General features: G+C 38.4%; 1 protein-coding gene across 1 annotated transcript in view; it reads right to left on the bottom strand.

Annotated features, from left to right (window-relative positions):
- Positions 1 to 5335: 5335 nt before the first annotated feature.
- Positions 5336 to 17041, bottom strand: part of hs3st2 (heparan sulfate (glucosamine) 3-O-sulfotransferase 2) — a 31215-nt gene continuing 19509 nt past the window's right edge. Inside the window, exon 2 of the mRNA XM_084089618.1 lies at positions 5336 to 7473. Coding sequence (XP_083945744.1) covers positions 6855 to 7473 — 619 coding nt within the window. The 3' untranslated portion in view covers positions 5336 to 6854. The remainder of the gene's footprint in view (positions 7474 to 17041) is intronic.

The following is a 17041-nucleotide window of genomic DNA, read 5'->3' as shown; positions in this document are numbered from 1 at the left end:
CATTTCTGGCATGCTGTTCATTAACTGAGACAGTGTTGTGACACTCGTGGCCCTCTGATGGCCTTGCTCATTCTACATGCCAGTCTGAGCTCTAAATGCTGAAACCGCTGCAGGACACAAAACTGTCTCTGACTTGACAGCCGTGACAAGGGGTTGGCCTTATCAAATTGAGATGGAATGCTAATTGTGAGGCATTTCGCAGAAAACTTGTGGTGCTTTTGTGCAGACATTTGAAACAAACTACTTTGCTGTATAGAAGATTGCATCTTTTATGAGTGATGCACAAACTCAGCTTCAGCAAACCCTGCTTTTCCTCGGTACTCTCACTTTTGAACAGTTCTCAGCAGGTATTTCCCGCCCATTGCCAATCCCATCTGTGGGTTTTGGGTTCTTTTGACTTGGGAGATTTTTTTTTTTTTTTTTTGAAAAATGTTTTTTTTTTTTTCCTTCTTCCTCATAGCATGACAAAATGCTTTTCCACTATAAATTATATGGCCAACCCGGGCAAGTTCTGTATAGTTGTATTGTAATGATGTATGTTGTATGAAGGGCAAACATTTTTTTTGCCATGAGCACTGTTTTGTTGAATTGTAATGAATTTCAGCAGATGGATGTTGACTCTTCAGCACCTCAAATGATGTCTCAAGTGTGGAGCAGTATTCTTCCTTTTGCTCATTAGCACGTCTATTTTTAATGTTGGTAATGGTGCAACATATTGTTGCTATGCACATCCTAACCCTTAAAACTATATGAGTATACATCAGCTTAAGATGTTAAGTCCAAGTTTTTTTTAGAGGTTAAACTGATCAATTACAACTATTTGATGTTTAAGTTTGGTATTTTTTGGAATAGCACACAATGCCTGACATGTCCTGAGAAATCACACCTGTTTCTTTGCCAACCGTATGTTCATTAAATAGCCTTTTAGCCTTTGGAAAACAAGCCAATCAGAAATGTTTCAGACTTGTGGACATTTGTGCGTCCAAAACCGCATACATAGTAGGTACTACATTTGGTTTGAAACTTGCTTTACAACCATTAAAGGGGCATTCCACCCATTTGAACATTGTTTTTTATTTAAAGTGGGTCATATATGTAGTCGAAATGTAAAATAAATTTTGAATTTGGTGCCTTCGTGACCAAGGAAAGACAAAAAATAACTTAAGGATGCATTTGTATGAAAGACAACAACTCCCACAATGCACCACATTGCACAGCTCCGCAAGCCACTCCCACTAATCCAGAAAGCGCATATCTGCCTATAAGAGAAATCACTCTTCCGTCTACAAGGCTAGCTACCACCAGAGCTTGAAATTCATTTCACACAAAATGTCAAGTTAGTTGGCGAACTCATTAGTGCATTACTCCTCGTTTGTATTTCTTTCGAAAAGGTGAATTATTGCATGGTACCTGGATGTTCAGTCAGAACATATGCGGTGCGAAACAAGGATAGTTCACAACACAAACGTCCGTGTTCCTCGTCTGATTCAGAGATTTCGTCCAGGAGAAATTGTCATCGTTGAAATTCTTTGCCGCAGACGGACTCTATCTCTGTGTTCGTAGCGGTTCGTAGTTGCATAGTGAGATCACCGGCGCCACCAGTCCGCCCTAACTCGGAGTCAAGTCCCACCCACTGATCTGTAATAGGTCTGTAGCGTGAGCGGGTCCCGCCCCTGGGAAAGATTGGAGAGATGAGGAACTAGCGCTTGTAGTCTCAACAGAAATCTCCCCCTCTTACACTTCCTCCTACAATGATGCAAAATGACGATTTTTGCGTCATTGTAGGAGGAAGTGTAAGAGGTAAATAACGGATTTCTCCCGTCTCAGGGGAAAATGAGAGAGTGTTGCACGACCATTCAATAGTATGACTGGGTTTCTAACAATGCAAAGCTTAATGCAAATGGGTGGAGTGTCCCTTTAATAAATAAAGTTCTATATAGTATGATATAGTTTTTTGAATACTATGAATTCAGACATCCTATTCTTTCACATTCTGTTTTTTTGTGTACTATATAGTATGGATGTTGGCTGCAGTGTTCCCTCTAAGCTGCGCACCTGCATGGCCCCAAAAAAAAAAAAAAAAAAAAAAAAATGCTGTGCAGAAGACAGGGGAAAGCTATTTGATTGCCTTTCAATAGGGTGCAGGTCAATAGGGATGGGTATCGAGAACCATTCCAAATTTCCCAGAACCGGTGATTCGATAAGAAACACTTATTTCGATTCCGCTTATCAGTCTCTGTCTGTGCATTTTAATGCGATTTTAAACCAGAATATAAGATATTTTCCAATTTCGGTTCTGCCAAACGATTCTGGTTCTGATTCCGGTTCCATTAAAATGCTAAAACAATTAATAAAAAAAAATAGTGGTAAGGAAAACTGCACAATACTAGGGTTGAGTATCATTTGAATTTTAATGATTCCGATTCTGCTTATCGATTCCTAATTTCGATTATTCTAAGTCTTATTACAAAACATTTCATTGTAGCTGAAAACCATGAACAAAAATCAACAGGCTAGGAACTTTTGCCTATGTTTTAAAAATACCATAACAAAAACAACTAGCCTAACTAATGCGCACACAGGAACCGATTAGCGGAATCGAAATGCATGTTTCTTATTGAATCACCGGTTCTGGGAAATTTGGAACCGGTTCTAAAATGGAATCGGTTCTCGACACCCATCCCTAGTTAAATGCCTCAAATAGGTTTTGTGTGTGTGTTTCAGGTGTTTAGATTACTATTAAATGTTTCCTGAAATGATTTAATAGATCGGTCAAATAAAATAGAAATAGGACTTTAATGTTGAAACTGCATGATGTAAGCAGTTTTTGTGTGTACGCTGTACAGGCCTTTTATAAGGGATGTTTTTGCTCAGGTGGTTGAACTGTCCACCCAACAGAGACAATTAAGGGAACATTGGTTTGCTGATGTGTCATTATGGGCTGTGTTAGAAAAATGGCTGAAATTGTGCATCTTACCTTTAACATCCACTACATCTAAATTAAAATCACAATTAAATTAATCTTAATTATCCTTGTCATTGGTAAAATATGGATTCTTCAGTGCTAGTTTGAGATGCATTGATGCCACTGCATCTCTAGATATTACTATCTGCATCAGCCATTAAAAACTCCATATTGGTTGATCATTATGTGGGATGCTTTCATATGTCATTTAAAAGCACTAGACTAGAATAACATCCTAATGGACTTTCACACTCTCCAACCATCTCTGACAGGCAGACGAGGCATACCTGACTTTGTTGACATTACTTATTAAGGCCAGGGTACAAGATGCTTCTGAAAAGCTCAAAGTTCATGACATTTTCAGCACTGTCTGTTTATTTCTCGGTATTTACTTTGAAGGTTAAACTGGCCTCTACCAGTAATTGCGCTGTTTCCTCCTTCATGATCATAGCAAATCAATGGTAGACCTTTTCAGAGCTCACAGATGTGTTTTAAAGGACGAGCTAATGCTTGATTCATCGCTCTGAAAGATGGACTGAGGCCCTGCTTCATTCAAAATGCTGCAAATATACTGCATTTATAATAAAGGACATCACTGTACATAAAAGATAAACACCCACTATATTGTTTTCTCATTTATGGATTTTAACCAAAGCACTGTATAGCTGAAGCCATTTTTTTTTTAAGTGAGGAGGAACCATACCAGAACACTTTTGCACCATTTTCTTTCTTCTGAAGTCTACTTATGTTTCTTGTACCAAAACCACTGTAATTTGAGGGGTTGTTTACACAACATGGTTTTCAACTAAAAACTGAAAACTTTTTATGCATTTTGGCCGTTCATATGCCAAATATCATATGCCAAGATCGCCAAGATCTGCCAAGAGAACTAATTATAATTCTGAGCTTGCATAATACAGCGTTTAAAGTCATTTTCATTGATCCGGATTTGACAACGGTGTCGCCTGTACACAAACCTTTTCAAAAATGCTTCTGGTTTTAAGTTATATTGTTACATATAGAAGTTTATGGAAGTAACTCAAAATGAAACACAAAAGCATGTTGAATTGCACTAATTAAAAAAAAAAAAAAATCATTGCATTAACAGTTCTTGCATTTTAATGCATTGTATTTTCATTGCGTTTCATTGCGTTGCTCATGGTTCACAGTGCATTCAAGCTATGCATTTAATCAGTTTCATCAGAGAATCAAAGAATCAAACCTCTGACCTGGCTGTTGCTAACACCATGAACGGCTGCTGTGATGATTACTGAATGACTGGGGAGAGAGCTGAGCGTTGAATGTTAGAGTTTGTTTACATGGTGCATCAAAAGAGCAAGAAAATCCTATTTTTACTTTTTACCATAGACAGTCATGCGCTGAATTACCTCTTCCTTCTGTTTGAATTGTGCATCAAAATGACCAATGAAAAGATATTTAAAGGGGTCATGACATGAGAAATCAAATTTGCCTTGATCTTTTGACATTTAATAGGTCGTTGTAACATTAAAACACCCTTCAAGTTTCATATCTTAAAACGTCCTCCTCATTATCAACCGTATTTATTTAATCAAGCTCCAATAACAGCTTTTTTGATATTGCGGGATCTGTTATGTCACACGGGCAAACACATTTGCATATGACTGCCTTGCTCTGATACATCATCGCACAATAGGCCCCGCCCACTGGCGTTCAGACGCTTAACAGCTGGTATTGGCCCACACTGGATGCGAGTGTCGCATCAAAAGCAAATGGAACCCATTATAATCACTGATGCTGTCTACACTGGACACAGCATACAGATGCACATTCAGTTTCTGACATAGTCCACGTACTTGAGTCTGCCGACAGCAGGACAAATGGAAGAGTGAATTGAACCGTAAAGGTATGTTCAGTTTAAACAGCTTGTTTGTTTCTCTGTAGAGATTTAAGAAGGGTCCCAGCATCTGAAACCAGTGAATGGTTTATTTTAATGTCACGTTGGAGGATTATGTTTGTTCTGAGTATTTAGTTTTTTAAATGACGCACATTGTAATGGAGTGTTTGCAAAGAAGCATTTGTTGAAAGATGAAGCAGCCACCTGTACTGGATCTGACAGCAGCTGCATCACACAAGTAAATGATTTCATAATGCTTTGTCTGTAGATGATGATGTTTTCAAAACATACACATGCAATCGTGACTGGGTGTTTATATGGTTTCCTATGCAATGACTTTAGGCAATCAAAACAGTGGCTGTTTACTGACAAGCCTTAAAGAAGCCTCCCCTTAAAAACAGATAATTTCAGACAGAGGGTCAGATTGAAGTTTGAAAACAATATTGTTTCCGCATATATATATATACTTGATATTATTAGTTTTGTGCAAAAAAACTTTTATGAACATTATAAGCGAACCTCAAGGAACACATTAAAATAAAAAAAAATCATGTCATGACCCCTTAAATCTGTTGAACCAGTTTCTCTATTGGCCTTAAGAAATATCCATAAATAAATAAATAAAATTAAACACAGAGGTAGTTGTTCTCATTGCATGTACAGAACTTGAAGCAACTTCGCGTATTGCAGTGAGGATGAAAGTGAATTTGGTTCTTTAGGATTTGTTTAATTTGTTTTGTTTTTTTTTGTATTACATTTCGTGAGATAAACGTAATGACACACCTCAGCAGTCACTGTATGCTTTATGGGTTTCTATTTCATATCAAGATGATTGACTTGGTTGATTGTTTTAAACAGTAACAGGATGGTGATGAATGAAACAAATGCTGTGCATACCAAACGCTGTGACACTGAACAACAGCTTCTCACTTAATCTGTTCGTTTAATGAGCTTGCGTGAGTTCTAAATGTATTAAAGCATTTCATGTCAAAGGCAAAGTCTCTTGAGCTACAGTACATACAACTTTGTTGTTTGCCCATATTTTGTCTTTTTAATATATTAAGAGCACTGGGTCTTAATCAGTTTGAGGTGTTCTGTTTCCTTTTGTCCCACAAACTGATTTAAGTGTATAGTTCAACCAAAAATGAAATGTCATCATTTATTCACCGTCCAAACCTGTTTAAAACTGTACCACCATTCAAAAGTTTGTGGTCAGTACAATTATTTTTAAAGTTTTTGAAAGATGACTTTTATGCCCACCAAGGCTGCTTTTTTTAAAATCTGAAATAGAGAAAAATAGTAATTTTGTGAAATATTATTACAATTTAAAATAACTGTTTCCATCATAATGATGTATAGTGATGTCAAAGCTGAATTTTCAGCATCATTACTCCAGTCTTCAGTGTCACATGATCAGTCAGACATCATTCTAATATGATGATTTGCTGCTCAAGAAACATTTATTGTTATCAATGTTGAAAACAGTTGGGCTGCTTAATATTTTTGTGGAAACGGTGACACATTTTTTTCAGGATTCTTAGATGAATAGAAAGTTCAAAAGAACATTTATTTGAAATAGAAATCTTTTGTAACATTGTAAATGTCTTTATTGTCACTTTTGATCAACTGAATGCATCCTTGCTAAATAAAAGTATAATTTTAATTTTTTTTTTAAACATACTGATCCCAAACTTTTGAATTGGTAGTGTAAATATAAATACAAGTTATATAGTGTATATATAGAGAGAGATTTCAAACTTTAAAAAGGGTGCACAAACACAATAAAAGTATTATAAAAGTTGTTCATATGACTTTATATGAAATGACAAAACAGTACCCAGCACATTCTTCTTCAATATTTTCTTTTTTGCTCCACTCAAGAAAGAAAGTAATACAGGTTTGGAACGACATTAGGGTGAGTAAATGATGACCGAATTTTAATTTTTGGGTGAACAATCCCTTGAAGGTGGACTCATCATCAGAAGATAGAGGCTGGTTTCACCAAGGTCCTCCTCAGTCCCATCTGAAGTCATGACCCACCATTTCATAAAATTTCACATTGAATGGCCTATAAAATTCTCTAAGCTGCTCAATAACTTCTCGGTCAATCTGAACGTGAGTTCTGCCCTTGGACTTGCCCAGACAGCGGGGCTGGCTGCTGCTTTCCGGCTTCTTCAGGCACGGGAAGCCTTTCGTTCGGTTGAAGTAGAAGTGCTTGTCTGTGATGATGCGTTTGAGCCCCAGGAAGTCTTGCACCCGGCCCAGCTCTCCGGCCGGATCCGTGATGAGCCGCTCCCCGCTGACGAAATGAATCTGTGACAGACGGAAGTATTGCAGCCAGTTCTCCAGGTGTAGGATGTACATGCCTATGCGGATGGCATTCCAGGAGGTGTCCACGATGCCTTGACTCCTGTTCATGAATGCTAGGTCCTCAAAAGAGGGGATGTCGGGCTTCTTCGACAGGGTCTGCGTGTAGTCGGAGATCGCCCTTGTTACCGGGTTTCGCACTACAACAATCAGCTTCGTTTCACGAGACATGTTTGAGATGCGTCGCGGTGCCTCCCGTGTCACAAAGTAACTCGGTGTTTTCTCCATGGTGATTTGGCTGTCCAGAGTCCTCGGCATAAGGCCCCTGTGAAAACAGAATTATTAATCAAAATGAATGAACAGCATAGGAAAGGTTCACAATGGTGGCTTTTCACTTAAGCCACCTACACTAATATTGGCACCCTTGGTTAATATGTGCAAAACAACAGTAAAAAAAAAAGTGTTACAATTCAATGCAACATGCAGCAGCATGCAACTGCTATGTCCCTGCAGACATGAATGATACATCAAATTGTTGGGGTGTGCTATTGGTTTTCCAAGCAGTCTGACATTTGACAAACAATAAAATAAGGGAAAAAAAATTCTATAGACATGCACTGAAGGATGAACCACTCTTTTGACTTAAGCAACCATCTTGCAATCACCTTGCAATCACACACACATTTCCTGAGAGAACATGTTCAAATGTATTATATTTAATTGATGAAACTATAGCACTGCTATTTTCTTTTCACAGCCTTGTGAGGAAAAAGTAAGATAGCTTGTGGAATGTGGTCACCCCTCAAATTAGTGTAGACTTCAGCATGACAAATAGGAATTCAGTTACAGAAAGTGACAAAATAATCAGAGCACACACAAGAGGTTTTAATACTCGCAGCCAATATTTCCAGTCTCTTATCTCCCCGGTGAGTGTGATGCTGAAGGGTATGGGGAAATTATCAAATCTCAGGCACATCCTTTACTTCTGCTCATAAATCACCATCACCTGCATTACAGATGCACAACAGAGAGAAAGGCTTCGGCAAATCTGGGACATGGGAAATAGGTCGTTATTTTCACAAGTTTTCTTCAAGAAACCATCGAGTCCAGCTTTAGAGTTGTTCTTACTTGACCTGATGAACTACATAAGGTGATATCCACTTGGTCACAATTCTGTTGTTGTAGGAGTTAGCGTATTAATAGTGCCGTGAGCAATTGTTTTGGAATGAAACGCAGAAAACTTCCCTCTCAGCTGACAGATATCACTGAAACAGGTGTCTTGAGAAATCACACTAGTTTCTGCGAGAGCCCTAGGCAGAATAACTGCTATCTGAATGCAGGATTTTACCGTTTAGCTAGTCAGAACGCTCTGAAGTGCTAAGTCATTTTGAGAGCTAACATGTCAATCCAGGGTGGGATTTTTGAGGGAGGGGACAGCATTATTCACTGGTGTAAGTTAGCAAAACGGCTAATATTTTAGAAATATTGTCCGACTTGAGACAGCGCCGACGCCACGTGACTGTGACGTATGGCATCAAAGTACCGCGAGAGCGATTCGAGAACAGCCGGCTGATTCATTCTGTGCAGCTTCTCCAGAGGAGCTGCACAAGCTCTGATGACGACACAACTGTTCCACAATTGGCCGAATCCACCGCATGACAACGATCACGAGTGTTTGTGTTTACTCAAACACCTTCAGTTCCACTCTTCAGTTCCACTACTGCTCACAAATCAGCATTTTTATAACAGTAAAATCTCTTTTCATGTAGTCGCAATATTATATTGTGCCATGTTTATCAAAATAAAACGGATAAAAAAAAACGTAGACCCCACTACATTGGCATTTAAATAGTGCAGGCTTATGTTGAACTTTATTCTTGTACACATAGTTACGCTGTAATAAGCAGAACATAAAGTATTAAATGAAAATGTCTCTGAAATGTCTGTATTTGACAAATATTGCATTTATTTTACTTCAGCTGTGATAAAGTATGCAATCACAGCGCGAGTGTCACTACGCAAAGCACAAAGTGTCCGACTTCACCTCTCTGTTTGCAGCATTTTCTCCCCGACTGCAAATGGCAACTCTCTCCAATCGGTTACATCCAGCCGCAGCCGAAGTTGAACATACCTTTTGTCTGCTTTAATCCTCCCCTTTCTCCAATAATTTTGTCCACTTAAACCCCACCCCTTTCTCCAATCATGTTGTCCACTTAAACCCCACCCCTTTCTCCAATCATTTGGTCAGCTTAAACCCCGCCCCTTTCTCCAATCATTTTGTCAGCTTAAACCCGCCCCTTTCTCCAATACTTTTGTCCACTTTTGTCAGCTTAAACCCCGCCCCTTTCTCCAATCATTTTGTCCACTTAAACTCCACCCCTTTCTCCAATCATGTTGTCCACTTAAACCCCGCCCCTTTCTCCAATCATGTTGTCCACTTAAACCCACCCCTTTCTCAATACTTTTGTCCACTTTTGTCAGCTTAAAACCCCGCCCCTTTCTCCAATCATGTTTTCCACTTAAACCCCACCCCTTTCTCCAATCATTTTGTCAGCTTAAACCCGCCCCTTTCTCCAATACTTTTGTCCACTTTTGTCAGCTTAAACCCCGCCCCTTTCTCCAATCATTTTGTCCACTTAAACCCCACCCCTTTCTCCAATCATGTTGTCCACTTAAACCCCACCCCTTTCTCCAATCATGTTGTCCACTTAAACCCCACCCCTTTCTCCAATCATGTTGTCCACTTAAACCCCACCCCTTTCTCCAATCATTTTGTCATCTTAAACCCGCCCCTTTCTCCAATACTTTTGTCCACTTTTGTCAGCTTAAACCCCGCCCCTTTCTCCAATCATTTTGTCCACTTAAACCCCACCCCTATCTCCAATAATTTTGTCCACTTCTGTCAGCTTAAACCTGCCCCTTTCTCCAATCATGTTGTCCACTTAAACCTCACCCCTTTCTCCAATCATTTTGTCCACTTTTGTCAGCTTAAACCAGCCCCTTTCTCCAATCATTTTGTCCACTTTTGTCAGCTTAAACCCGCCCCTTTCTCCAATAATTTTGTCATCTTAAACCCGTTCCTGTCTCTAGTCATTTTGTCATCTTAAACTGGTTCCTGTCTCCAGTAATTTTTTCAGCTTAAACCGCGCCCCTTTCTTACAATAAACTGCAAGCTTGCATTCTCTTTTCTATGTCCGTCACATCGCAACGTAAATTTGTAAATTTCGACTAATTTTAAAACACCATGTCTAAAGCTTGAGGCTGTCTACACTGGATGAGACAAAGCGACCATTGCAAGTCCATTTGTTCTTTATGTCAGAAGTAGCACGAACGCTTGAAGTACGTCAGAAATAGAATGGGGCATCAGTTTACTGTTGGGAATTTGTTGTCGCATCGTGCCACATCCAGTACAGCATCACTGATTATAATGGGTTCTATTTGCTATTCGGGTCACACTGCTCTCATCTGGTGTAGATGTGGTGGAAAGGTCCAACCTGATCTCACAAGAAAAGTAAGTAATGATAGGATTTAGCCAGCAATTTGCCAAAACGTAAAATAGTTACAGATTCCCATGAGATTGTGTTGAAATGCCCTACAAACAAAACAAAACAAAAATCACACAAACATATATGGAACATATGCTGTATGTTAAACATTTAACACACAAGCTCCCTGCTAATGTACTTTTCTATATAATTGATCAAGTAAACATGTAAAGATATAAGATATCCACATTAGTTAATATAGAGATTTTTGCTACATTTACAAATCCCTTATATTTTTTTTCCCTCAGATGGTATTTAAGCAGAGCTATAAATGAACTTTTCATGATTACATCAGCGTTCATCCATTAAATTGAGAATTACAGCTATAAGACAGGATTAGTGAGGGCTTAAGAATTTAAATCTTAGTTATAGACTGTAATAAAGATGGAAATTTTATTGACCGTCTTATTGTATGGAACACAGGGGTCAGAGTATAACCTCGAATTTCCACCAGCTTCCTCGAGTTTCAGACTCATCCTCGATTCATTATGGTCTTTCCTAAAGCAGGAGTTGCCATACTTTACTTCCATAGTCCTGAAAATATCGATCCATTTAGCTTGATTTATAAATGGTGCGCTGCTGGCCAGGGTGTCTCTGTTAGCCTTAGCGGTTCAGGGCCAGAGTAAGCCATTAATCTTGCATACGGTGCAATGGAGCTTCACCCACTAAACAACTTTAATGTGTGTCTGAATGCATAGCACCAATCACAACCTGATGCAATGTTACATAATCAAACGTGTATTTCTTTCCAGACATCCATCAAAAATGCACTCACAAAAACAAAATTCTATTGAAGGTGACACCAGACTTCATTTTCGTTGCAAACTGTAATATTTCATGCATCACTAAGGGAGAATTTATGCTTTAACTGAAATGAAGTGCACTCTATAATTTTCCTCACTGAATGAACAGTTTTTTATTATGTGAATATTTTTGTGAAATTATTATTAAACTGCATGGAAAAGCAATTCTTTACAATTGCGTGCCTCTTAGAATATTTATTAAAAGAAAGACTTCGGTCCAAACTCCAATTTATTTTGTCTTGGTGCCATTGCCTACCTCGGTACTCGCAGTTCTTTAATTAATTGCGTTTGCAAGAATCAAAAGATGCCATGAATTTGCCTGTCTGCCTGTTATCACATCACTGATGTGTCTCTCATCTGCTGTCTTGAGATGGGGCTGGCAGGTGCTCTGTTGCTTGCATAAGAGTCTGGTCTTTTTAGAAGAAAATTCATTATGAGAGGAGAGTGAAGGCTAAGTTAGCTGAAAGCTGGAATAGAGAGGTGCTAATTGCAAAGTGGTGCACAGAAGCGTACTGTTGGGTCCACAATGAAGAATAGCCAGAGAAGTAGCCATAAGTGGAAAGTTCTTGGCACTTTGAAAATTTTTTTTTTTTTAACTTTTTGTGGACAATGCAGAAATAAAACTAGATGGTAACAAGAAATAAACGTAAAACTGAATAATGGTAAAGGTTTGTTAGAGCTTCCCTTAATTTTCATAAAATAGTAATGTTTTATTTAAGGAGATCAAAATAAAACCTCTAGAAAGCTGTTTGTTAGTATTTTTATTAATCTTAATGGCAGTTACTCAGCTGGCGCAGGACCACCCGGAAGTATGCGATTTGAAATCTGCTCAGTTCTTCGTAATACGCATGTGCATGACGTCATCCTCTTTAGAGATTTGGTTTTTGTTGTTTACAAGGAGACCATTTTCAAAAACTTGCACTTTAAAACCCGTTTTCAAAAGTTTGCGTTTTCAGGCATCCAAAACGCCGTTGTTGTGTAAACGAGCGGCCAAAACGCATAAAAAGTTTTACGTTTTTAGTTGAAAACGGTGTCGTGTAAACAGCCCTTAATTGTTCACAGGAACTACTATCCTGAGCTGTAACAAAAAGGTGGTGGAGATGGAAAAAGAGCCCTAAACAATTACTATAATAAATCTACTATACTATAATGAAATATTGCCTATATTTGCCTACACTGATGAGCCAAAACATTATGACCAGTCACAGGTGAAGCGAATATTGATTGAATATTGAATGTTGATCATCTGCTAATATCATGTGAATAAAAGCCTAAATTAAATATGTTCATCATATAAAGCAATCAAGTCTCTTCAGAAAATTTGGACTAAAACACTCAATCTTTTGAGTCGACAAAGTGGTAGTTGCGTAGCAGTCAATGGAGGGACATAAAGCTCTCAGATTTCATTCAAAACATCTTTATTTGTGTTCCGAAGATAAACTAAAGTCTTAGGGTTTGGAACGACACGAGGGTGAGTTATTAATGACAGAATTTTCATTTCATTATCCCTTTAAGCTGCGAGTTACGTTCTTGTATGGGAAACACATGCTAATCAGTTATTAACCAACCCTTGCCCGATGTTTTTTAATTCTATTTAGCATAAGAATAAAAGGACAATCTGAATGTAAATTGTGTACATAGAGTCCTGAAATTGCCAAGACCCTGTAATAGGAAAGATTTTAATAGCAACAGCAAGCATGCAAAAAATGTAAACATTTTAATCACTGGCATAATTCCTCTGCAATTACATAATTAATACGCTTATCATGGTGCAGCAAAGGAAACAATTTTATCTTTTCCCATTGAATTAACTTTGAAGGCAGTCTCTTGCAGAATTAGAGAGAATTAATTCCTAATTGAATTTATATCACAAACAAGTAAGACATAAAACAATTGCCGCCAGTTTAAAACTTAACGTTCCAAGGGAGATGTTTTCATCGCAACATTTACTCCAGCTATCTTTCTGAGCCCTGGATTCATTATATCACTGTATCTTTAGACACAGCCCTACATAACTGAGGATATCCTGATGTCTGGTATCACTGGCTTTCACTTTTAATGCAGACTGACATTCTAATTCATCAGGGGGTTAAGTCACTACTTGCTGCCAACAGATCCACCACCTCAGAGAAATGAGAAATGGCATCAGGCAAAGGTCTGATATTACATCTGAAAGTTACAGTGCAGTTAATTGTCTGCCAGAGCACGATGTATTCCTGTTGTCTTTTCTGCTGAAGATAAGTTTTCAGAGAGCCAGGCAGCTCTTCTGACATGTCTGGGATCTGCTGACAAGGTCGTGAGAGCTCTGGAGAACAAGCTCTGTGAATTACATCAGCTTGTGTCATACTAATACCATCAACCTAAAGTTATCCTCTTAAATTAAAAGTCTCCAGCAGGCCTTTAGTCAGCCCAGGTATCTCTATGCTTGGGCCACATTTTGAACCGTACGATGAATGCAAAAAACACAACATCAGACAAAAATAAATAAATAAATCTGAGTGCATGCCGTGCTAAGCGCAAACCAATGTGCCGTTCCTACTGAGGTCATTGATTCTGATGAAAATAAAAAAAAAGGCTTCTGGCCAACCTGCATGCTGAGATGACTTTCTTCTGTGCCACACCTTTGTGTTTCACACATTGCGGTATGTTTCTCTAATAGATGACAGTGCAGATTTGCAGTAAAATGGACACAGAATGCAGTGACGCTAAAGTCCTTCTTGAAATAATCTAATCTCATTCTACTCTGGGCCAATTTAAGGATTTCTTGACAATGAGATGATGTGGCTTTGACAACTTTTGTAAATAAATAGCATTGCATCTATGATTTTACACAGATGCAATAGTCAGAGAGCGTTCAAATGAGAGATACCGTGCAAATGAAGCGTGTCTGTGACAGCGAAGTGCCAACATGATCTCATTAGTATTCATACATCAAATGTGGATCAAGTACAATTCCATATGTTTGCACAGACACACACACACAAATTAACATATTAACAGCATCTAAAGAGTAAGAATTTTACATAATCAACACCTTTAGTATGATTGTTTGTGAATCCTTTTAGATTCATTGAATATTGAAGTCAAGGAATTAATATGCTGATTTTATAGTATCACATTTATTGAACATGTTTACCTGATTTGACATTATAACGGATACATTTTTTATTTATTTAACAGTATATTGTAATGGAATGTTGTCACCTATATAGTTTTACACTATTACATTTTTTTTACATTGTTCAGAAGTGGTTAGTTTGAGGACATGTGGTGTGGAGTGTCTATTTACACCAAGTGCAAATAGCCCGTCTCGTTGGCAGAGGATAGTTACACTAACTCCGCCCACCATTATCTGATTTCGCCAGACAAAAAGAAAAATGTTGACAAAATCAGTGGTGTGGCGAGCAAGGCAGGTGGCGTCAGCTTTTGATGCAACCGACCCGAGTTCAAATTAGAGTTTTCTTTTCCCATCACATGTTTTAAATAAAAATGAAGACAATATTCGAAAAGTGGAAATATCTGAACCAGCTTATTTTGGCTGGTGAGGCAGTGCACCATGCTAAAGACTGTCACCTATAAACGGGTCCACAGCTGAATAGATGTAGAGCATCTCTTTCTTACACACACTCTTATAATACTTAATGGAACAAATGTTAAAGTATTTTAATGACTAGAAAGGGAAAAAACTTCAGACAGCTACGTTACTGCAGCCAATGTTTTCAGAGATCATATAAATAAAAAAAAAAATAAAAAAAAATAAACTTGCCTACATATGCTCTCATTAATCTGCCTTTCTTTTTCTCTTTCTGTAAGAGTTTAGCTTGGAATTGCCAGTTTAGGTTATCTGTGAAACATTAAGAATTTGACTTTGACTGACTTTGTAGATCCCATCCATATATTTTTTAAAAAGTTATCCTTATACACTGTTCTGATGTACCCTCATGAGGGTTTTCTAAAAGTTCAGACGGACTGGGGAATACAGCGCAGCTATAGCAAAGTCATCTCTGTGCTTTGATTGCTGCAAGTCATAATGTTTTATAGCGCATTCTTTTAATTTTGTATTCCTGAACCTTTACCTCCTGATCCAGCATTTTGATCCTTAGAAATGTACCAATGTCTGATGAAAAGGTCAGATTTGAATGTTCAGTCGATATGATGTACTAAACGCACTCCTGATGCTGTTTGAGCATGGCTGGGAATAACTCTGTTTTCCCCTACCGTGTGCTTGAAGCTTTCATGCACTTAAGCACTTCTGACCTGTCCAACAATCCTGTACTTATAAAATCTCAGGATTAAATATCTGAAGCTATTTGTGATTCAGGGCTGATAGTCCATTTACGTGTGACGGCGTGCTGAGGTTTGTTTTCAGCTTATTCTTTCAAACATGCTGTCCATTCCCTACACTGAACAGACCATAGAAATCGAATCACTCAATCCACGGGTATTAAGCGTAACCTGGGCATATTTAGATAATGCATGCTCAGACGCACTCCAATATTGCATTAGCTGAAGACTTGCTTAAACCTACATATGCGGTTATTATCTGGGCAGTTATGCTGCCATTTCTGTCTAATTAATCTGAGCCTCATTGTGCTAATTAAAGTGCTTTATGGTGGGACAAAGGATTGGATCACCATATTCATGCTAGTGCTGGTCTGATTGGTAGATCAAATGAAAAGCATCAATCACTATGACAAAGCTGTAGGGATATACGCTCACAGCGTTTTAGACAGCGAGCCTCATTTCCTGTCTGAGTTCAAATGCTTGTCATCGCTGACACTCTTAATGAGCCAAGCCCCATTAACAATATCCTGTTCCTGAGCCTTCGTAGGGATCGGGCCAACATCTATGGTTTCATAGTTTACTCAGGAGTTTAGTTGGGTTTCTTTGCATCTTCAATCACTATGCTACATACAGTTTATTGGGCTTATACAGTATAAATGTCAAACTGTTTTATGAATCTTTTGGCATCAATGATTTTAATCCATGTGGCTTATCGTCAAAAAAAGTATCAGTTTGTTTCTTATGCAAATTTTTCAGCATTCTATTACATGAATATTGTGAACAGAGCATTTGCATAGTATCCAACCAAGCGTGCCGCACAAGCCCTGAAAAGTGAAGCCAAAACGTCTCGATCGCCCCCCCCCCCGGTGACTGGTCCTAGTATAGGTCATAAACCCCGCCTCCCCGTGTTATTCAACGGGACGTGAGACCAACTAAACAATTAAATTACACTTCAAATATCTTTTTTCCAAAGGTGGTTTCTTTCATTTGCTGTCGTTTTTATCACGCTGATGTTAGTTCAAGTGTCTGTTTCAAAAATAAGTTGGTTTTTAGTTAGTTACGTGATGCTATAAAAACGGTGGTGTAACGTCATGATTGACAGCTGTGATTGACAGGTTCTCCCGTCACTGAAGCACCAACAGACATTTTTTTCGGGATCTTCGGAGGACTGAGGAGATTGTATTTACTTTATTTTAACAAGCCTCTAGTCGTACTGCAATCAATTTTTTAAAAAGTGCACTCTGCGAGAGTGAGGGCGGAG

Source organism: Abramis brama (genome assembly GCF_963993115.1).
Source record: "Abramis brama genome assembly, chromosome: 1".
NCBI lineage: Eukaryota > Metazoa > Chordata > Actinopteri > Cypriniformes > Leuciscidae > Abramis > Abramis brama.
This window is presented reverse-complemented; position numbering and strand designations above follow the sequence as displayed.